Raw genomic sequence first — 22,683 nt, 5'->3', positions numbered from 1 at the left:
AGCCCTATGGGGAAGACGGCTCTGAAGACTAGTGACTTGTTCCCCATTTCCCATTTCAAGTCACTGGTCTTTGCTAGTATATGATGAGTTAAAGAAAATGTTTAAAAATACTTTTGTTAAAAAAACCCAGAAACCTTTTTAATTGGGTATGGTGAGTGAAGAGATACCAAGGGAAGATTGAAGACTGTTTATGTATGCAACGACTGTGGCAAGAATTCTTTCAGCCCAAAAATGGAAACAACAAAAGTACTAATGAAAGAAGAGTGACAGATGAAGATGATGGACTTTGCAGAACTGGCAAAGCTGACAGGAAAAATCCAAAACCAGCACAATCAAGTGTTCCAAAAGGACTGGAGTAAATTTGGAGGGTTGTCCAAAGACTTGTAAAGAGAAATTTTCTATCCTTCTATATTTATTTAAACTTTGAGTCATTCTGTAATGAGAGTAATTAGAATTGGAAAACGTAAAAATTGCAATGATATAAAGGTTAATTTTGAAAGCCATGAGGCGGGAAAGAAGGAAGTTGACGGTATAGTGGATAATGATGTGAATATATAATATTAAATGGAAAACAAATAAAATTTGTATATATGTGTGTGTGTGTGTGTGTGTGTGTGTGTGTGTATGAAAGACCAGTGACTTGTCTAAGGTTCCACCATAATTCTGCAGCTGAAGTTGGATTTGAAAAGTTTTGGACTTTCTGGTTTTTATTTCACAGTCTGGGTAGCAATATGGTCCCAGGTTCCAGGACCTTCCTGATGGCATCTCTAGGTAGTAGTGGTAGTAGCACTGAGAGCCAGCGTAGCATAGATTCAAGGTGCAAGAAAGGAGACTCTGACTAAACATCAGGAAGATCTTCCTGACGGTAAGAGCTGTTCAACTGTGGAACAGACTCCTTTGAAAAGGGGTGGGTTCTCCTTCCTCGGAGGTTTTTAAGCAGAGTTTGGATGGCCATCTGTCATGGATGCATCAGCTGAGATTCCTGCATTCCGGGGGGTTGGGCTAGATGACCCCTGGGTCCCTTCCAACCCTACAATTCTATGATTCTATGGGGCTTTGGTGAGGGCGGGATCTTTACACTGCTGCATACACTGCCATGGATTTTTAAATTATTTTATTTAAGTTATAGATTTTATTTTATTTTTGACGGCCCCTGCAGGAACCAGTCCTCAAATGAAATTAGAGAGCAATTGTTGGGAGGTAATCAGGCCTTGATCTCCTGTGTCCTTCCCAACCCAGCCTTGGGAATTGAAACAGGCCCTGGCAGCTGGCAAGGCGACAGGATGGCCATTGTCTTGGTGGGCAAGTCACAAGTTGTGTTGGCCTGGAGCAGATGTTGGTGCTGATCCTGGCTAGAAGAGGGAGATGCCGCCACACAAGTCGATGTCCAGAATGAGCAGATTGACGCCTGCGCAGCCCTTGCCTTCAACCAAGGGGCGGGGCCCTGAAAAGGAAAAGGGAGTTTTCCATTGTTACTTTTTACTCACTTTTTATGGAGAGCCAAGCTGGAGTCTTGAAACACTCTCTCAGAAATGAAATAATCTGTACTTCCAAACATGCGTGAGAATTATTATTATTATTATTATTATTATTATTATTATTATTATTATTATTTTATACCCCGCCCATCTGGCTGAGTTTCCCCAGCCACTCTCAGTTGAGTGTTAAAAACAATACAGCTTTAAATATTAAAAACTTCCCTAAACAGGGCTGCCTTCAGATGTCTTTTAACGATAAGATAGCTGCTTATTTCCTTTACATCTGAAGGGCGGGTGCCACTACTGAGAAGGCCCTCTGCCTGGTTCCCTGTAACTTGGCTTCTCACAGTGAGGGAACCGCCACAAGGCCCTTGGCGCTGGATCTCAGTGTCCGGGCTGAATGATGGGGGTGGAGATGCTCTTTCAGGAATACAGGACTGAGGCCATTTACACAGAGAGAGCCTGCTGGATCAGTTTGCATCCTGTTCTCACAGTGGCCAGCCAGATATAGTACATTAATGGGAAACTCGCAAATGTGACCCGTGTGACATAACCAACATGCTCAAGTCTAATCGATGCATGAATGGGTTAATGTCATAGAGTAAGCTGGCCTGCCAGGCTTAGCTAGGCGGTCATTCCTCCTCACCTTGGGGGTGGGAGGCTTATCAAGCTCTTTGTTCTTTCACTTTCCCACCATTTCTTCCACCGTGTGAACCCTACTGGTAAGGAGTTCTGAACTGGTTGTTCCAAGCTCAGACCCTGTGGCTTCAGCAAGCCATCTTTATGTTTCTATACAAATAATTTAGGAACATTCACCACATTGGAACCTAAATTTACTGCCTGTGTTTTCTAACTGCTATATGAAAAAGCACATGAACCTGACGTTTGAAGAGTCTGTAAGTAAACCTTTCTTAACCAAATGTGTGGTCTCTTTCTGTGCTAGGGAAGTGGGGAACTTTGGAAGCAACTTAGAAAAGGGTATTTTAAAGGTCTAACAGACTATATTTCAGCACTTTACTTTGCTACATATTTTGCGATTTTAACTCTCTGCTGGATTTCTGTCACCAAAGAGTACTTGTCATAAATCTGTATCTTGGCATCCAGGGAAGTCATCTAAACCTATACAGTGGTACCTCTGGTTACGTACTTAATTCGTTCTGGAGGTCCGTTCTTAACCCGAAACTGTTCTTAACCGGAGGTGCCACTTTAGCTAATGGGGCCTCCCGCTGCCGCTGCGCAATTTCAGTTCTCATCCTGAAGCAAAGTTCTTAACCCGAGGTACTATTTCTGGGTTAGCGGAATCTGTAACCTGAGATACCACTGTAATTTATTTTTTAAAACACCAAAACCAAATGCAGGAGCAACTCTACTCTCCTGTGGTTTCCTGCAGAGGCAGACTTTGGTCTTTAAGATTTCAGCAGTGCCCTGTGTGAGGCAAAAATTCACACACACCCCACACACCTTGCCTTCTGTTCTGCTCAATTCACTACGTCATAGTTGCAGCCCCCTATGGCACCCCCCAGGTTCAGCGCCCAGTGCAAGGGAACCAGTCGCACTGCCCTAAATGTGCCTCTGTTCCTAGCAAGTGGGATTCAGAACCATTGCCACCACCAACCATGGAGGAAGAGCGTAATCACTGTGGTTAGTAGCTACTGATAACCCCCTTGTCCATCATCCCTGTAATGCTGTTCTGATGGGACAGAGTTCTGATGGGACAGCACACCCTAGGTCAGGCTTCCTCAACCTCAGCCCTCCAGATGATTCAAGGCTACAATTCCCATCATCCCTGACCACTGGTCCTGCTGGCTAGGGACCATGGGAGTTGTAGGCCAAAAACATCTGGAGGGCTGAGGTTGAGGAAGCCTGCCCTAGGTTTTTATGAAGGGGGCTCCTTCGCAACATGCTGCCTGCCGTCAGTGCAATGGGATTGATGTTTCCTTTGCCAATTTAGTCCCATTGCATGCTGTATTTTAATCTGATTTTAAGCTGTATTTCAGGCGATTACTGGATTTTATGTTTTTAATGTATTATATACTTTGATGTTAGCTGCCCTGAGACTGGTTTGGCTGGGGAGGGTGGGATATAAATCAAAATTATTATTATTATTATTATTACAGTCATACCTCATGTCGCGTCCGCTTCAGGTTGCGTTTTTTCGGATTGCGGACTGCCGAAAGCTGGAAGTACCGGAACGGGTTACTTCCAGGTTTCGGCAGTCGCACATGCGCAGAAGCGCTGAATCGCTGAATCGCAGCCCGTGCGTGCGCAGACACGCAGACGTGGGTTGTGAACGCTGCGGGTTGCAAACGTGCATCCTACATGGATCACGTTTGCAACCCGAGCATCCACTGTATTATTATTGTTGTTGTTGTTGTTGTTATTTATTATGTGTGGAAAATGGCAGACTTGTCATCAGTTCATTTAGGGCTTCCACCCTTCCCTCCCTCACATTCAGTTCCCTCTCCCCCCCTTCCAGACTAGGTGACTGTCGCTGCCCAGGCTGAATGGCATAGTTAAACTGTGGAACTTCCTTCCACCAACCTAGGAGGCTTTAAAAGAGGGTGAGACCAATGGAGTTACCAATGTAACGCAAAGATCTCCTCAACGCATCACTACAGAAGCCATTAAAACATGTGGTCATCCCTTTAAAACGTTATGAAATTCTGGCCCAACTCACTTTGGAACTCGGTAGCCCAGTAAGTAGTCATGCCTCCGCAAATGGCTTGGGCGGGAGCACCATAGTCAGCGATGTTTGTGACCACCTTGCGAGAAATCCCATAGCTTCTGTGAAGGGTGTTCAAGGGATGCCCCTGGGAACAAAAACAAAAGGACAGATCCATTCATGCCTAGGTCCAGGGGTGCCAACTTGAATGAAGTACAACAACTTAGAAAGAGTAAAAATTTTGAGGTCAAAGGAAGGAAGTCAATATGTATATGTATGTAATGATTAGATTAGAATGATGATATGGATTTATTTGTAGATGTGTGGGGTTTTTCCCCTCTTGTGTTTTTTTTCTTGTTTGTACTGCTTTATTTTGGATTCAATGTTTGTAATTTTTGTTGTAATTTTGCATTGAAAATAAAAAATTTAAAAATAAAAAATAAAAAAGTATCGGGGGGCAGGTAATGAGAGAGTCTGTTTGTGTGTGTTATTCCACAGCACTTAGCTGCGGTGCTTTGCTTTCATATCAGTAGTTTTAATGCTAGAAAGCCTGAGAATGGTTAAGAGATGGTACAGTTTCTAGCATTCTGTTTGCAAGTAGCCACCCTGGGCGCTCACAGGGGAAAGCTGGGATTAAAAAATTGGTACGTTCGTATTGTTATATTCAATGAAATAAAATAATTAAAATTGAGGGAAGACAATGTTACGACCCCCACCCCCCAATAATAATACTATTATGGGATTGTGAATGGAACCTTCCAAATCGGCCACAGTGTGTGTATGTTTATTTTTAATTCATTTGTATTTTCCTCCTCTCTCTCTCTCATTCTCTTTCTTCTTGTCTGTTATTGAAGTATGTTCTCTTTTTAAAATCAATCAATTGGTAAATACAAGTTTTTTAAGTTTTTAAAAAATGTTTTCTCTTTTGGCTGGCCACCTTTCCGATACTTTTGCTCTGGTTCCTGCATTGCAAGATGTGGGGCTAGGTGATCTGTGATTCTATTATTCCTCCCAATGATTTCTGTCCCGCATATTCCTTCACTGGAGGGGGCGGGGCACCATTTGGATTGCCCCACATATTTGGGGACCAGCCCCAGTTTTGTATCTCCACCTTGACGTACCTCGTGCATCATGCTCTCGAGATTTGAGATACTTGGAAAGTTTTGCCGATTCATCCTGGACATGACACATAGCCTCCTGAAAGGCATGTGATAGATGACAACCCCCTGGGAGACACAACGGCAAATATATGTTACGCGAGACATGGCCCCGGGAAAGTTCAAAATCAAAGAATAAAATGAGGACTCAGTACAGTACTGAAAACCCACAACCCCATAAGAGAGAGCCAGTGCCATCCCCACAAGCACCAGTGTGGAATAATAATAATAATAATAATAATAATAATAATAATAATAATAATAATAATTTATTTATATCCCGCCCTCCCCAGCTGAAGCCGGACTCAGAGCGGCTAACAACAGTAAAAGTAACAGTTTACATAAAATCAATCAATTAATTAAAATGCATTCTAAAATCAATTCAAAATCAAATTAATGGCAACCATTGGGGTAGAGTTCTGTGAGGATTACCAAAGGAGGGGGTCAGACCGTGCCTTGGCCAAAGGCCCGGTGGAACAGCTTTGTCTTGCAAGCCCTGCGGAAAGATGTCAAGTTCTGCAGGGCCCTAGTCTCTTGTGACAGAGCGTTCCACCAAGTCGGGGCCACAGCAGAAAAAGCCCTGGTTGAGGCCAGCCTAACCTCTCTGTGGCCCGAGATCTCCAAGATGTTTTTGTTTGAAGACCGTAAGGTCCTCCGTGGGACATACCAGGAGAGGCAGTTCCATAGGTATGAGGGTCCTAGGCCATAGAGGGTTTTAAAGGTCAAAACCAGCACCTTAAACCTGGTCCTGTACTCCACCAGGAGCCAGTGCAGCTGGTATAGCACCGGGTGAATGAGAACCTGCAGCGAGGACCCCGTAAGGAGTCTCGCCGCGGCATTCTGCACCCGCTGGAGTTTTTGAGTCAGTCTCAAGGGCAGCCCCACATTGAGCGAGCTACAATAATCCAGTCTGGAGCTGACCGCCGCGTGGATCACAGTGGCTGGGTCAGGGTTAGAGTGTTGGCCCAGGACCTGCAAGAGTCCAGGGTTTGAATCCCTACTTGGCCATGAAGCTCCCTGGGTAACCTTGGGCCAGTGATTGCCTCTCAGCCTAACCTACCTCACAGGGGTGTTGGGGGGATTAAATGAGGAGGGGGAGAACCTTCGATTCCTTGGAGAAAAAGGTGGGATATGAACGCAATGAAATAAAATAAGATAATAATAAAATAAGTGGTAGACACCGGTTTAGGCGGGGTGTATAACACGGCTTCTGACTGCACCGCTCCCCAGTGGGAGAACCATCTTTTCCTTCATTGGAGGCAGCAAAATGCATCCCTTTCAGGAGAGTTTAACAGGTTTGCCTAGCTGCTGCGGCGAGATCCCACCCCAGGGAGTATCCAGCACAGAGTGAACAGCTTTGCGGCTGAACGGCTTGCTTTGAAACTTACGCTGTTGTAGTCCACAATGGCGTTGGTGGAATGCCTTCCAGAGTAAATGTTGAAGGCAGCGACGTTGGTGTTGTGGTTGATGTTGACTGTTTGGTACACGGTTCCTCCATCGTTTCCCTTGTTGATGAGCTGGATAGCCTAGAGACAGAGATCCACCGTCAGACTCCTACAAGGCACTTTGGGGAGACCGGCAAACAAGATCACGTGGTCCAGCCACGAGGGACTGCGGCTGCCGTGGAAAGCAAGCAGGTCGATTCACAGGGCACAAATGAACGCTTACTGTCAGGCCATTGGGCCATGTAGCCTGGGAGCAGCTCTCCTAGGCTGAAGGAAGCCCTGTTTAATATTTGAAGCTTTTAATATTTGATGTATTATGGTATTTTAATATTTTGTTGGAAGCTGCCCGGGGTGGCTGGGGTAGCCCAGCTAGATGAGCGGGGTATAAAGAATTAATAATAATAATAATAATAATAATAATAATAATAATAATAATAATAATAATTTTCTGCTTAACTGGAGATGGCCAGGGACTGAACTTTGGACAGCCTTTCCTAGACTGGTGTCTCCCCCTGTGAAATATACTCGGACTGCATTCTGAATCCTATTGTTCTAGGACCAATCAGACTGCTGCATTTTGGATCCTATTCAACTCAGTACATAACACCCTGCCACCCAGATATTTTGGACGACAATTCCCATCACCTGAGCCAGCATGATTGTAGGATGCTGCAGTGAATCAGAGATGCAGTCCAGAACAGCCCTGGGGGAAAATATTCTTCGGTCAGGGAGTTGTAACAGAAGAGCCCTGGTCACCTGATCTTTGACATCATTTCAGGCATCCTTACAGATTCCTGGAAGTAAGTGGATCATTTATCGCCAGCTGGTAAATTCACCGCTGATCTGAGATCCGACCTCATCCCAGGGACTTCTTAACTCATACGATAGGTTTTGACCAACTGATCTGTCTCAGGCAAGTCTTGCAAATGGAGTCACATGGCTTCTGGACAAGACTGAATCCCCTTCCTGAAGACTGGGAAAAGTTGTGGAGGAAAGGGATCAAGTTCACTGCATGTACCGTGTTAAAGGAAAATGTCATGAAAATGATGTATAGATGGTACTTAACTCCTGTAAAATTAGCAAAGATTTACCATAAGAGTGATAATTTATGTTGGAAATGTAAAGAAAAAGAAGGTACTTTTTATCATATGTGGTGGACCTGTCCCAAGGTGAAAGACTTCTGGGAGAAGATTTATAATGAACTGAAAAAAGTGTTGAAATATACATTTATTTAGAAACCAGAGGCCTTTCTTCTTGGAATAATAGGTCTGGAATTGCCCGAGAAAGATATTTGATTGTTTTTGTATGCCACAACTGCTGCTAGAATTTTGCTGGCTAAAAACTGGAAAATACAAGAAGTGCCAACAGTGGAGGAATGGCAGATGAAGATGATGATGGATTTTTGGGAGCTAGCCGACCTAACCGGAAGAGTCCGTGACCAGGAGGAGGAGGAGCACCAGGAGGAATGGAAGAAATTTAAAGACGATTTAGTTAAATATGCTAAGATAATCTAAATAGAAATACTTGCAAATACCAGATTCGCCTAGGATTTAAATATGTGATGTTACAGAATAATATGTTTAAAGATAAAATGAAAAGAAAGAAAGATGTTAATTGACTAAGTAAATTTTATGTGAAAATAGTTTTGGAAAACTGTTACAATGATATACATAGAAACTCAGCCAGGGGGATTCGAGGAAGTCATCCAGCAATGTTAACAAAAGTGGAAATATTACAGTTAAGATTTATGTTTGTTTGTTTGTTTGTCTGTCTGTTTATGTTTGTTATAAATTTGGAAAATTAATAAAAAAAAATTGGGGAAAAAAGGCTGAGTCCCATTTCTCCCTTTTTTTTACTTAAGTTTGTTGTGGCATTTGGTCTATCTATCTATCTATCTATCTATCTATCTATCTATCTATCTATATCATCATCTATCATCTAATCTATCTATCATCTATCTATCTATCTATCTATCTATCTATCTATCTTATCTAATCTATCTATATCTATCTATCTATCTATCTATCTATCTATCTATCTATCTATCTATCTATCTATCTATTTATTTCATAAAATGTGTAACACCGCTTGATCGTAAAAATGCGCAAACACACATAAAACCTCAAGAGAGGTTACCGAAAATGATAAAGCAATAAAATTATCCCTAAGATAAATTGGGAGCAAGAATTTAAGACATTCAAGCACTTAAAATAACAATTGACTAAAAACAGATTAAAAGAAGCCACTTGTGCATGCAGAGGTTAGCAGCAGGAGAGGTTTCGGGGCAGGAAGGCAGAAATGGGAGCAAAGTTGGCTACTTACGTTGCTCGCAATCGCTGAGTGAATAAGCAGCCCCAGGAGGCTGGCAAGAAGAATCTGCAGAGCGGAAGGAAAATAAGAGGGTCAAATTTTAAATTGCCAAGTACACATTTCCTTTGTCTGTGAAAGACCAGCTTGAATAGAACACTGATGTTTATGTTGTAAACCACCCTGTGATCTTTGCATGAAGGATGGTATATTATTATTATTATTATTATTATTATTATTATTATTAATAAATGTGTTGAACATTGGAATTTCATTTTAAAAAAGCATTTCGTTTAAAATTAATTCAAGGATTTTTGTGCAGTGTGGTGAGATTTTATACAATATGCTAATGATAATAATTCCACTTGATTCCAGAAGTACGGTAAATAGAAACGTTTGGCTATCGCAAAAATATAAGAGGTTATCATCCTGTTTGTGGATAGGACTGTCTTCCACTGTCTTTTTACTTGAACTTTGTACTCCTGATGACGATGGCATAATACCAGTTTATTAATATCACCAGAATGCCTACAGTGAAAAATATTAATATTTATAATAAAAAAATCAAAAATCAAAAATCAAAATTACATCTATTTCTTGGTACTGTAAAAGGGCCATTCTTGCATTACCTATTGCTTATACAAATTATGCTGGTTGAATATGTATTTTGCTACTTTTAAAACTAATAAAAAATATTTGAAAAACTAAAACCTTACTAATGTTTGCAAATGAATCTATTTTGCAATGGCAAAGGGTGTTCTGTATCTCCATTGCTCTTCTTATTTCATGAAACAATGTAAAAGGCCAGCTGATTCAGGTCAAATCCAGAATATCTTTGGGGGCTTTTAAAAGAAATATCCAGAATGAGACCAGCAACCAAAATCTGGTTCCATAGCGTAATGTTTTTCAAGCCTGCGTACCCTCCAACGAAAATAGGGACGTCCTGGTGGCGCTGTGGGTTAAAGCCTCAGCGCCTAGGACTTGCCGATCGAAAGGTCGGCGGTTCGAATCCCTGCGGCGGGGTGCGCTCCCGCTGCTCGGTCCCAGCGCCTGCCAACCTAGCAGTTCGAAAGCACCTCCGGGTGCAAGTAGATAAATAGGGACCGCTTACCAGCGGGAAGGTAAATGGCGTTTCCGTGTGCGGCTCTGGCTCGCCAGAGCAGCTTCGTCACACTGGCCACGTGACCCGGAAGTGTCTCCGGACAGCGCTGGCCCCTGGCCTCTTGAGTGAGATGGGCGCACAACCCCAGAGTCTGTCAAGACTGGCCCGTACGGGCAGGGGTACCTTTACCTTTACCTTTAAGGAAAAGCGGGACATTCCAGGGTCAAATCAGAAACCAGGATGGCTTCTGTAAATCTGGGACTGTCCCTGGCGAATCGGACACTTGAAGGATCTGGGTCTGCAGGGATTCCTAAAAATGAAGGCTGCCTTGGACCAGACTATCAGCATTTCCTGGACAAAATGCACTTTTGCTGTTGCCTTGTAGTGGAAATGATCAGGGATTTGGTTATTTGAGGAGACCCAAAAAGTGATGTTTTGAATTATGGTGCTGGTTTTGAATTCTGGTGCTGGAGGAGACTCTTGAGAGTCCCATGGACTGCAAGAAGATCAAACCTCCCCATTCCTAAGGAAATCAGCCCTGAGTGCTCACTGGAAGGACAGATTGTGAAGCTGAGGCTCCAATACTTTGGCCACCTCATGAGAAGAGAAGACTCCCTGGGAAAGACCCTGATGTTGGGAAAGATGGAGGGCACAAGGAGAAGGGGACGACGGAGGACGAGATGGTTGGACAGTGTTCTCGAAGCTACCAGCATGAGTTTGATCAAAGTGCGGGAGGCAGTGGAAGACAGGCGTGCTCTGGCGTGCTCTGGTCCATGCCTGGCGTGCTCTGGTCCATGGGGTCACGAAGAGACGGACATGACTAAACGACTAAACAACAACAACAACAAGGAAAAGCAGGACATTCCAGGGTCAAATCAGATACCAGGACGGCTTCTGTAAATCTGGGACTGTCCCTGGCAAATCGCGACATTTGGAGGGTCTGAGTCTGCAGGGATTCCTAAAAATGAAGACTGTCTTGGGCCAGACATTCAGCATTTCCCAGACAAAATGCACTTTTGCTGTTGCCTTGTAGTGGAAATGATCAGGGATTCGGTTTATTTGAGGAGACCCAAGAAGTGATGACCTTCGCAGGTACCAAAAGACATTTTAAAAACCCAGCTGGTGAATCGGGGCAGTTGGAGCCCACAAGTCTTAGGGTTCCACCTCCTTGAAAAAACCTAGAACCCCTACAGACTACACCTGCTTCCATCACACACCTGTGAGCAACTGAGTTTTCAGCTAATTTGGCCTGATCTCTGAGCACCTGGTGACAACTTTGTCCCTAGTGAGAGCAAAGCCCAAGAGATGGACATCTGTACTTCACCCTTGAGATTGAAATCGAGGAAGGTACTCACAAGCATCTTCATGGTTGTGGCTCCAAACTGGAATCCAGGCCAAGATGGGTAAGGAGCAAGGAATTGCCAGACGTTATATAGCTAGCTGTGAGAATTACGGTATGCAAATACACATCACTCTAATCAAACATTTATTTTTCTCATTTGGGTTTTATGGGAAGCTCGAGAGAAAGCTAAATATTTTTTGTTACATATTTACATACGAGGCTGAGTATCCTCTCTAAGTAAAGTGCCCTCCAGCAGGGTGACTGATGGCCATTTCTTTGCAGTGATTTCTTCACTCTTTTCTCTTGATTCCGACCAGTGTAAATGTAAGATTGGAAAAAGGAGGAGCTGAAGGTCCCGAAATTGACTGATCCTTCCATTATTATGCTTGACGCAACCCAACAGCTGCCTCACTCTGCCACCCAGCCTGTGGGGTCCTCATAGACCGTGCAGGTGTGTGGAGACATCCCAGGACCTTCTCGAACTCTTGTGTGCTTCATTGAGACACTTAGAAACAAGTTCCTAGCCCTCTTTGTTTGCAGAGATATAAGGAAAAATACACAAGCAGTAATTATTATTATTAATAAGAAAATTTTATTTATACCCCACCCCACCCTCCCCGGCCAGAGCCAGGCTCAGGGCGGGTAACATCAATAAAATTACAATAAAACATAATAGGGGGGGAAACCAATTTATTAAAATATGGGTTAAAATACAATTTAAAATGCAGCCTCATTTTAATGTTGTTGTTTAGTCGTATCCGACTCTTCGTGACCCCCTGGACCAGAGCACGCCAGGCACTCCTGTCTTCCACTGCCTCCTGCGGTTTGGTCAAACTCATGCTGGTAGCTTCGAGAACACTATCCAACCATCTCATCCTCTGTCGTCCCCTTCTCCTTGTGCCCTCCATCTTTCCCAACATCAGGGAGTCTTTTCCAGGGAGTCTTCTCTTCTCATGAGGTGGCCAAAGTATTGAAGTCTCAGCTTCAGGATCTGTCCTTCCAGTCAGCACTCAGGGCTGATTTCCTTCAGAATGGATAGGTTTGATCTTCTTGCAGTCCATGGGACTCTCAAGAGTCTCCTCCAGCACCAGAATTCAAAAGCATCCATTCTTCGGCATTCAGCCTTCTTTATGGTCCAGCTCTCACTTCCATACATCACTACTGGGAAAACCATAGCTTTAACTATATGGACCTTTGTTGGCAAGGTCTCATTTTAATAGTAGCCCATAAATCAAAACCATAAGGGGAGGGAAACATAAGGGTCAGAATGAGTCCAAACCAAAGGCCAGGCAGAACAGCTCTGTCTTGCAGGCCCTGCGGGAAAATGTCAAGTCCCGTAGGGCCCTGGTCTCTTGTAGCAGAGCGTTCCACCAAGTCGGGGCCTGTACTGAAAAGGCCCTGGCCCTAGTTGAGACCAATCTAACCACCTTGCAGCCTGGGACCTCCAAAGTGTTATTTGTGGACCTTAAGGTCCTTTGCGAGGCATACCAGGAGATGTAGTCAGTTCCTCTACAGTACTAGGAAACTCGGGGCAAACTGAATGTGATGGTCCTCCAATATTACTAGCTAGCCCTTGCACTGCCAAATATTTAAAAATACTGAGTAGCTGAGGGGTCCTTTTCTATAGGACATTTCTGGGTTAGAATTCAAATAAGCCTCAGCTCAACCTTTAACCTGCAAAATTAAGGTTGGGTCACATCACATGGCTGTTGAAAGCCAATCCTAGACATTTTCATGTATTGTAAACTGCCTGGATGCAGCGGAAATCAGGGAGATTTTTTTCAGCAATAACTCCTTAAACCTGTAATTCAGCAACCAGGGACCGTTCTCACAAAAAATAACACCCAGTTTAGAAAGAGCACAAAGAACTCTTCCCTTGTGTTGCTGGTACGAGACCCTGATGCGCAGTCACAGAAACAATGAAACTCCCGCTTTCTCTTAAAAAACAAAAAAACTTTATTGTCATTGCTAAGAATCCCAAAGTATGGTATTACATCATACCATTTGACTGGGAATTTGCCTTTAGTGAAGGTGCAAGGAGACAGAGGCACCTCCACCCTCTTCTGATTTTCTGAGATTGAAAGCATTTGGTATTTACTGGGTAATCATCCATGGGATATAATCCCAAACTTCAAACAATGAATGCTTGTTGTTTGCTAAACAGAGTTTACTCAGAGATGAGAGAAAAGTCTGAACGTGTTTGTCTTCAAGGTGTGGGCCACAGATGATCTCTTAGGAGTGAGGCAAATATTTGACCCAAGTGTTAGAAGCAGTCCTTCTCTTTGGGTCACCAACGCACCACTATTCAAAGCCTTCTTATCCTATTTTAACCAACGGCAGCTTCCCTCCCCCAAACAATCATGGGAACTGCTGTCTGTTAAGGGGGCTGGAAATCGTAACTCCGTGGGGACGTGGGTGGTGCTGTGGTCTAAACCACTGAGCTTCTTGGACTTGCTGATCAGAAGGTCGGTGGTTCAAATCCCCATGACGGGGTGAGCTCCTGTTGCTCTGTCCTAGCTCCTGCCAACCTAGCAGTTCAAAAGCACGCCAGTGCAAGTAGATAAACAGGTACCACTGCAGCGGGAAGGTAAACGGCGTTTCTGTGCACTCTGGCTTCTGTCATGCTGTCCCATTGCACCAGAAGCGGTTAAGTCATGATGGCCACATGACCCGGAAAGCTGTCTGTGGACAAATGCCGGCTCCCTCGGCCTGAAAGTGAGATGAGCGCCCCAACCTCATAGTCTCCTTGGACTGGACTTAACTGTCCAGGGGTCCTTTACCTTTTACTTTTTACCTGTTGATGCTGGGCCCTTTCCACACTGGGCCCTTTCAGAGGATTTGCTGCCTTTCGCTTCCTTCTTGGCTGACCCAAGACATTTTGGTCTGAGAGTCAAAGAACAAGATCATGCCCACATGCAGAACACAGGTCTGAGGGCAACAGGCTTGGTTGGAACCCATCTGGAGTCCTGTGTCCAGTTCTGGGCAACACAGTTTCAGAAGGATCCAGGGTCTGAGAACCGAGCCTTATGGAGGGCAGTTGGGGATGTTCACCCTGGAGGAGACTGGGACCTGCTCCTGTACTCCTAATTTACCAAATGAAGGAGAAGCCAGTACTCATAGGCCCTATGTGCCAATATTTCAAAGCACTCCACCAGGCCTTAATTGGAAGTGGACATTTGCCGGTTTATTACTCTTTTCACATCAAGGTTCCCCTTGAGGATAAGATTGATACCATTACACTGGCTGTGGCAAAATTCCTCTCAGAGGTGGTAAAAAATCAGAAATCAGTATGTCCAAGCTAAAGCTCCTCTGTTGGCTGCCAAGGCTGATCTTACACCTTAATGATTGTTGATACATACTAAGCAATCTTTAGACACTGCATCAGGGAGAAGTACCAGTTGTGGGTCCTGGGGGGAAGTGCACCAAATTTTAAGTTAATGGAGACTGGTGCATGATCAGAGACTGTCACAGACCCAATTTCTGCACTCGCCACCTAATGAAGATCACTTTTGGGTATTAATATTGGGTTCATGCGTGACAATGATTCATGAGAAAAACATGAGAAAGCCACTTCCGTCATTTGGAGGAGGTGGAGTTACGGGCTTCACAGCCCCACCAAGCATGCAGCGGCTGGAACCCAGCCCCCACGCGAATGGGGGGGGGGCATTCCTGGCTGCGTCACCTCCTGGCCAGCTAATCGGCTGGCTCTGGGGGTGTGGCCTGCCTTATTTAAACCAGGATATGGCTGGGGATCTCCCTCTTTGCTGCCTGCCAGCTGTTCCTGCTTTTCCCACCCTATAAGGTTATCGTTCCTTGACCGTCCTATGGACCTTGGTTGGTCGCCGTTGAGGGGCCTGGTAAGAATTTTTCCACTTGGCAAATTGGCACCAGCCACTTGGTTTTCGCCTACCTCGTAGCAAATCGTCACAACTTTCTTGGTATTGGTGGTTAGGCAGTGGTATTGTTCTGCAGTTGGAAGAGGGGAGGAAGCGCAGTCACCTGCCCCACATATTGAAGGGTAGTTTGATAAAGGATTCTGGGGTGTGTGGCACTGTCCAAAGCCTATGGAGGTGAGGGCCTAAGGCACGCCCCCTATCGGTGACCCCGGGGGAGTTCCTAGTTGATGTGCATCAGCAGGACTCCCCCTACTGGTGGTTAATCCTTCCCAGACTTCAAGCGGACAGGCTGAAGCCAGATATAGTCAGTTAGGACCAATTTCTAAGCCAATACCTCTCATCACCTGTAACCAATAAAGTTGTGGCTTTATTTAGCCCATTAAAAGGAAGAAGAAGAAGAGTTTGGATTTGATATCCTGCTTTATCACTACCCGAAGGAGTCTCAAAGTGGCTAACATTCTCCTTTCCCTTCCTCCCCCACAACAAACACTCTGTGAGGTGAGTGGGGCTGAGAGACTTCAGAGAAGTGTGACTGGCCCAAGGTCACCCAGCAGCTGCATGTGGAGGAACAGGGAAGCGAACCCGGTTCACCAGATTACGAGTCCACCGCTCTTAACCACTACACCATACCACTACGACACACTAGCATTAACCTTAATAATTGTGTCATGTGTCATTATTTCCACTGGGGGGGGGATCTACCACGCAATTCCCTGCCTTCCAGATGCAGTGTCTGCCAGGTATTCAACCAGGTCCCATTCAGTCAACATTTCTGCCAAGCGTGGGTTGGAGACTTTGTTCACCGATCGGTGCTGCGTCAGTCCTTAGAGTCATCACTGCAGCAATTGAAGTCTCCTCTCTTATTATGGTCCACCCTCTTTTAAAATGGCCTATTTCTGTCAGTGTCTTCTGGATAAAGTCTTGTTGTGCTAAGTTGGGTGCATATAAACAGGCAGTGGTGATTGGATGACTGCCTGTGACGCCACAAACAAAGAGGTATCTGCCTGCCGGCTCTGCCAAATTTTCCTCAACACTCAGAGGGCAGCGCTTGCTTATCAGGACAGCCACAACTCTGGTAAAGCAGCCCTCTGGTTCCTGCTTTGATGCGTCTCCTGCAGGAGAACAATGTCTAGATGTTCCCTCCACAGGGCTGCCTCTACTCTGACTCAGGTCTGCGTATGCAAATAAGGAATTGAAAGTGACATTCAGTGATTGGATAGTTACAGAAAGTTGTTACTGTTGCCTTGTAGTTGAGCTCTATATAAGCAGGTTGGCTGAACCCTTCAGTTCAGTTCTGTTCTGGCCTGTGAATAAACAAGAGCTGACTGAAGAATCGCTGTGTCGTCTGATATGTTCACCCACAACTTAACAGGGCTGCCTCTACTCTGACTCCCCTCTACCCTTGAAGGAAAGAAGCTCTATTGTTTGACTTGGAAGAATCATACTAATGTTGGTAAAGGTGCAGATAGGAGAGAGTTAATTCCCAGGTAAGCAACTCCTGCTCTATTAAAGATGGCATTTTTCAAGAAACTCAATTTTTCTGCTGGGCTTTTAACTTGAAAATCAAGCAACATAAACTCAAACTGGGTAATCTTGGGACACACACTCTGTCTCAATCTAGCCTACCTCACAGGGTTGGGGAGAGGATAAAATGGCCGATCAGGGTGGTATAGAAATGTGACAAATACATAATGAAGTGAGACTTTTAAAATTCTAGGCACATTTTAATTGGCAATCACTCCAAATGCAGTAGTTTTTCCCCCTCATGCTCCAAGCGTAAGATGAAAAGGAAATGAAGAAAACCCAGGGTGAGAAGCTGTTTCTTTCATCAATGGACAAACACTGCGGTGGGGAAAAGTTGGAGGTTTATTAAGACATCCTTTCTCCCCCACAAAGGCTGATGTGCAGGAGGCAGAGGATATTGGCTTGGAAACAGGCTCCTGAACTTTCTCCTGGAAAGGAAAAAACAAATGGAACAGAGAGCATCAGGCAAGGTATTGGGATGGAATTAAATCATTTGATTTATTAATTTATTTTAAAATGTGTTTGTTTTTAAACAAATACAGTGGTACCTCGGGTTAAGTACTTAATTCATTCCGGAGGTCCGTTCTTAACCTGAAACTGTTCTTAACCTGAAGCACCACTTTAGCTAATGGGGCCTCCCGCTGCTGCCGCGCCGCTGGAGCACGATTTCTGTTCTCATCCTGAAACAAAGTTCTTAACCCGAGGTAATATTTCTGGGTTAGCGGAGTCTGTAACCTGAAGCGTATGTAACCCGAGGTACCACTGTACATTAACCATTAAACACTTATACAGCAGTACAGTTAATGGTGTTTGTTTTTCTGTTGTCTCTAGACATACAGTAATACATTCAAAAGTCAAACATATTACTTGATCAAACCTCTCCACTGAGAATATTGAGCGGTTGGTATACAAGGTCTTGGTTGGTATACAAGGTTGGTATACAAGGTCTTGATTTTGGTCATTAACATTCTTAATGAAAGGGGTCAATGTTTCTTGAAGGTGAGACCCTCAGATATTGCTGCATCCCAGATATTATTTTCCCATGTGTTCCGTGGTATTTGGAACATGGGAAGAGATAGCATCAAACAAGGCATTTGGATGGAGTTAAATCATTTATTTAATGCATTTCATAGAATCATAGAATGATAGAGTTGGAAGAGACCACAAGGGCCATCGAGTCCAACCCCCTGCCAAGCAGGAAACACCATCAGAGCACTCCTGACATATGGTTGTCAAGCCTCTGCTTCAAGACCTCCAAAGAAGGAGACTCCACCACACTCCTTGGCAGCAAATTCTACTGTCGAACAGCTCTTACTGTCAGGAAGTTCTTCCTAATGTTTAGGTGGAATCTTCTTTCTTGTAGTTTGGAACCATTGCTCCGTGTCCGCTTCTCTGGAGCAGCAGAAAACAACCTTTCTCCCTCCTCTATGTGACATCCTTTTATATATTTGAACATGGCTATCATATCACCCCTTAACCTCCTCTTCTCCAGGCTAAACATGCCCAGCTCCCTTAGCCGTTCCTCATAAGTCATCGTTTCCAGGCCTTTGACCATTTTGGTTGCCCTCCTCTGGACACGTTCCATTTATTTCCCACCCTTTTCTCCAAGGGGCTCCAGGTGCCATTCCTGATTCTCCCCCCCCCCCATTTAATCACCACAACCACCCTATGAGGTAGGCCAGGCTGAGAATGACCAGCTCAGGGTCACCCAATGAGCTTTGTGGCTGAGGATTTGAACCCTGATTTCCCAGGTCCAAGCCTGACACTCTCACCACTCTGCCACACCAGCTCTCACACACTTTATAGAACCCTGCAGCTCATGTTACATCAACAACAGAGACAACTGACGCTGTTTTTATACCAGTTCAACCACTGTGCCTTTCCAGTCGCTTCAGTGGGGCTGCAATGATCAGCCAGGGCCAACAATAGAAGTGGGGGAAGGCTATAAGATATATTTCATGTTCAATGCACAACCAATTCTGAGTAGCACTTTGCAGAAATGCGCCGTGAACCGAGTATTTCTACGGACATTCGCTTCTGCCCTTTGACATTATGAAGGGGCAGCTTCACCCAGTTATATGCAATCACATTTGAAGGTTTCCATAAGTGAACCCCATGCGAATGCAACAAAGTTGTTGTGTGATACTCATTCTGTTGTGCTACCTCCTGCCAGCCTAGCAGTTCAAAAGCATGTCAAAGTGCAAGTAGATAAATAGGTACCGCTCCGGCGGGAAGGTAAGCGGCGTTTCCATGCGCTGCTCTGAGTCACCAGAAGTGGCTTAGTCATGCTGGCCACATGCTGGCTGGAAGCTATACGCCGGCTCCCTCGGCCAATAAAGCGAGATGAGCGCTGAAACCCCAGAGTTGGCCACAACTGGACCTATTGGTCAGAGGTCTCTTTACCTTTATGTTGTGCTACAGATCCAAGTTTAATGTTCCAAGTGTACAGTTCGTTCAGTTCATGGGTGTGCTTGCATTATTGATATGTCATTAGGATCTCAATATTTTCATCAGGTCTGCATATTATCATAGTTATTATTAACCTAAAACTGAGGCTGCACGTTTATTTTATATCCAGTCTGAAGATTTTCAGCCAGCTGCCCAATCAGTTTATCACTAGGGTCAAAGCTGTGCTCCGTGGCCCTGGGGAGGACGCAGTGGGGAAGACGACCCCAAAAGGGGTTCCTTTGTGATTCTCTAGTTCCATGTATAGTTCTGTGGAAGGGGAAACAAACACAACTTGTCCCTGAGGCCTGAATACACTCTTTTCACTCTGCAAACCCCTTTCAGTTGAGGACTCACCTGCGAATTCATAAGCAGCATAGGTAGGGATCCCTCTGCACAGGGCTTCAATGTTCTTCCCATATGGGGCCAGGTTAGTGATCTTCTTGGGAGTAACCATGTAAGTGAGTTTCTTGGGTGCCGGCCCTTTGGTACGATCCTTCTAAACAGGGGGGAGCAACGACACAGAATTGAAAGACGGGACTGAGTGGGTCATATGTATTTTTGTGACCATTGATTGGAGAATTCAATCACCAAATTCAAATAAGCAGAAATCATGAAGGACAAGTTTGGATGTACTCATATTATTTCAGGAAATGCAAATTTAGCAGCTTATCCTCCAAGAACTTGTCTAATCCTCTTTGAAATCCGCCCAGCAAGGCTCCTCTTGTTTTTACCTGTTTTTCCTTGATGGCTTCTGGAAGAGTGGTCACATCTGGCATGACATTTCGATTCATTTTGGTAAGAATGCAAGATTTCTTGGAGAGGATCCGGGTTGCCATGTAGCCCTGCCCAAGCAAAACAGGAGTAGTCAGATGAGCATTACGCAGGAAGGGACAATTCTGTCAATTTTACTTTCTTTCAGTTTTCCAGTCTTAAACTCGGCTCACCCCATTACCACCTCAAACTCACAACCTTTAAAGAAATAAAAAGTCTTGCATACAATATTCCCTAATATAGTGCAATTTTAGATATTCTGTTCACTAATATATAAATTTACAAATTATATTCCCTCAGTTTATTTTGCAAACTACTTTCAGTGGGGGGTTTCTCTGCAACTGACCACTATATAAATTTTATGAAATAAATGCAGGCATTTTGTGCAGTTTTTGGATGGAGAACTGCATTATGAAATCTGCAGAGCTGTGACTCATTTGGCATATTGCCTTGGGAAGTAGTGATGAGGCAGGTCTGCATAAAATGTGGAACTGAGCTTCATTTCACCCCCTCCCCAATACTGCATACTCTATTGTTCTCATACCATTTCGGAAATCACAAATTCGGTCAATTCATATATATTTTTTATGTGAACTAAACTGAATTCCTTCCTTATCCCAAGTAAAAAAACAAAGGCATCTGAATGTGTGGGTGCTCCTTACAGTGCCGTAATCCCAGATGTTGTTCCAGGAGTGCCAGCCATTGTTGTTGTCCACGTTGACCACCTGCTTTTGGTTGTCAATGCTCACAGACTGATGGGAATGGCCCCCCACATTTCCCTGGTTCTTTTCGCTGATATTCTTGAGTGGGAAAAATGAAGAACAGCAAGACAGATTTTCAGTGTTCCAGATTTCGCAATAAACATTTCCTTGTAAATGCAGAATAGAACAAAAAGTGGACATCCACCTCGGTAAGCATGACTGAAGCCAGCTCTCAAGCACAGTTCAGTCTGAAGCATTGTTTTTTTCAAGCTGCGTTTGGAGATGATAGAATCCTAGAAATGTAGAGTTGGAAAGGACCAAAGGGTCATCTAGTCCAACCCTCTGCGATGCAGGAATCTTTGGAAGAGCACCCGCTCCTATCCCTCAAAATCTGGCAAATTGGCCAGCCTACGCAAGGCTCAAGAATGTCCCCATAGCTGCTGTGCCCACATTCACAATGCAAGAGGGTCTCATCATGCAGAATTCTACACCAAGATATAAAGGCAGCCTCAGAGCACATCCAATTTCAAGCTTCTAAGAGCAGCAACAAGACAGAAACTGAAATAATGTAATGAGAGCAACGTGTTTAATCTGTCTTAGTACTTACATTATCGGCTAAGGTGGGGGCTAGGAGAATGCCCAGGAGCACAACACTCAGAGCCTGGAACGAATTTCAGAAGAAGAGCAGCGTTACATGACAGTCATCTTCTATTTATAATCAACTTGGGTTTTTTAAAAAATTGAAACATAATCTCAGTACAGTATTTAGAATACTATAAACTAATCTACAAAAAACAACAACTCAGGCTGTGAATCCAGCCGTTTCTCGCTCATTCCTTTGCTGCATAAAGTGCCTTTACTCTTTGTCTCCTATTTTAGACTTCCGGCAACTAGAGATGGATTCAAGCATGCACTGGCTATCGAATTATTCTGAATGGGGGCAGAGAAATTTCCCAAGTGCCTTGCTTTCCAATGTCCAACTTTGACATTAGGATTCCGGCTGCAGCATCCTATGTACTTTCAATTTTCCAGTAGCTAAAAGGACAGTTGTGTTTGTTAGTGCATGGGGGTTACTTCACGTTATAAGATTAGGACCGCAATCCATCACAGAGTTAAGAGCTCTTAAGCACAGTGCCTCAAGAGGCACAGGGGCTGTTTCACCATGAGTGTGTTTCTTGCATATTCCTCAAGGAGCTGAAGCCCACCAGGTCTACATATGATGTAGCAGATTTATTTTATGTTAGTTGTTGCATTGCTTTTCCTCCAAGGAGGGTAAGGTTCTCCCCATATCATTTAATCCCCAAAACAGCGCTGTGAGGTACGTAGTTCACTGGGTGACCCTGGCCTAACCTACCTCACAGGGTTCTTGTGAGGATGAAATGGGGGGGGGGGAGAGAATCATTTATACCACCTCAAACTCCTTTGGAGAAAAGGCAGTCTATAAATGTCATAAAATAAATACATACATAAACGAAATCTAGAAATTGCTTCCCACAAAAATAAGAGGTTTTAGGGATAAATTGGGTTTTCCGTCGCATGGGCTTTCAGTAGAAAATGAAAAGTTGTGTATACTCACAATCAGCTTCATTTTGTCGCTGGAAGTGGTGCGGGATCAGCTAAAGGGGAACCCTTCCACTTTATATACTCTGGTTTTCAAATATTAGGTGTGGAGAGTCCGGAGGGGTAGGGCCCCCTTATCACAGTGGGGCTGGTCCTCCTCGGACCTGGGGCATGTATGCGAAGGACAAGGAAACCGGGTGACGCCTTACAGATAAGCCACATGAGGCCGATAAAATATATAATCAATACACTTTTTGATAACATTTGATTGCACAGAAGGAATGGGTGGG

The 22,683-nt window shown here is 44.3% G+C and overlaps 2 protein-coding genes across 2 annotated transcripts; both read right to left on the bottom strand.

The window, feature by feature from the left end:
• Positions 1-1,097: 1,097 nt before the first annotated feature.
• Positions 1,098-11,542, bottom strand: LOC307222393 (gastrokine-1-like). The gene is made up of 6 exons (XM_079987630.1): positions 11,507-11,542; positions 9,065-9,118; positions 6,686-6,823; positions 5,262-5,366; positions 4,156-4,288; positions 1,098-1,444 (listed from the first exon to the last, which is right to left on the bottom strand). The coding sequence occupies exons 1-6, from the start codon at positions 11,516-11,518 to the stop codon at positions 1,353-1,355; spliced, it is 534 nt and encodes a 177-aa protein (XP_079843756.1). The 5' UTR covers positions 11,519-11,542; the 3' UTR covers positions 1,098-1,352.
• A 5,550-nt stretch (positions 11,543-17,092) lies between these two features.
• Positions 17,093-22,531, bottom strand: LOC307222391 (gastrokine-1-like). The gene is made up of 6 exons (XM_079987628.1): positions 22,410-22,531; positions 21,441-21,494; positions 20,795-20,932; positions 20,093-20,203; positions 19,716-19,857; positions 17,093-17,341 (listed from the first exon to the last, which is right to left on the bottom strand). Exons 1-6 carry the CDS (start codon positions 22,419-22,421, stop codon positions 17,259-17,261), a joined length of 540 nt encoding a protein of 179 aa, XP_079843754.1. The 5' UTR covers positions 22,422-22,531; the 3' UTR covers positions 17,093-17,258.
• Positions 22,532-22,683: the final 152 nt, after the last annotated feature.

The sequence above is a fragment of the Podarcis cretensis genome (genome assembly GCF_951804945.1).
Source record: "Podarcis cretensis genome assembly, chromosome: 8".
Lineage (NCBI taxonomy): Eukaryota > Metazoa > Chordata > Lepidosauria > Squamata > Lacertidae > Podarcis > Podarcis cretensis.
The sequence above is the reverse complement of the archived record's forward strand: the minus strand, read 5'-3'. Positions and strand labels throughout refer to the sequence as shown.

Bases quoted from the DNA above. Each gene is read 5' to 3' on its own strand.
- LOC307222393 (XM_079987630.1), bottom strand. The intron at 6,824-9,064 runs GTAAGTAGCCAA...CTCTGTCTCTAG, and splicing joins ACTCAGCGATTGCGAGCAAC to GCTATCCAGCTCATCAACAA. The intron at 4,289-5,261 runs GTACGTCAAGGT...TTTTGTTCCCAG, and splicing joins TCGAGAGCATGATGCACGAG to GGGCATCCCTTGAACACCCT.
- LOC307222391 (XM_079987628.1), bottom strand. The intron at 20,933-21,440 runs GTAAGTACTAAG...TTCCCACTCAAG, and splicing joins CCCCCACCTTAGCCGATAAT to AATATCAGCGAAAAGAACCA. The intron at 17,342-19,715 runs GTGAGTCCTCAA...TTTCCTTTCCAG, and splicing joins TGCTGCTTATGAATTCGCAG to GAGAAAGTTCAGGAGCCTGT.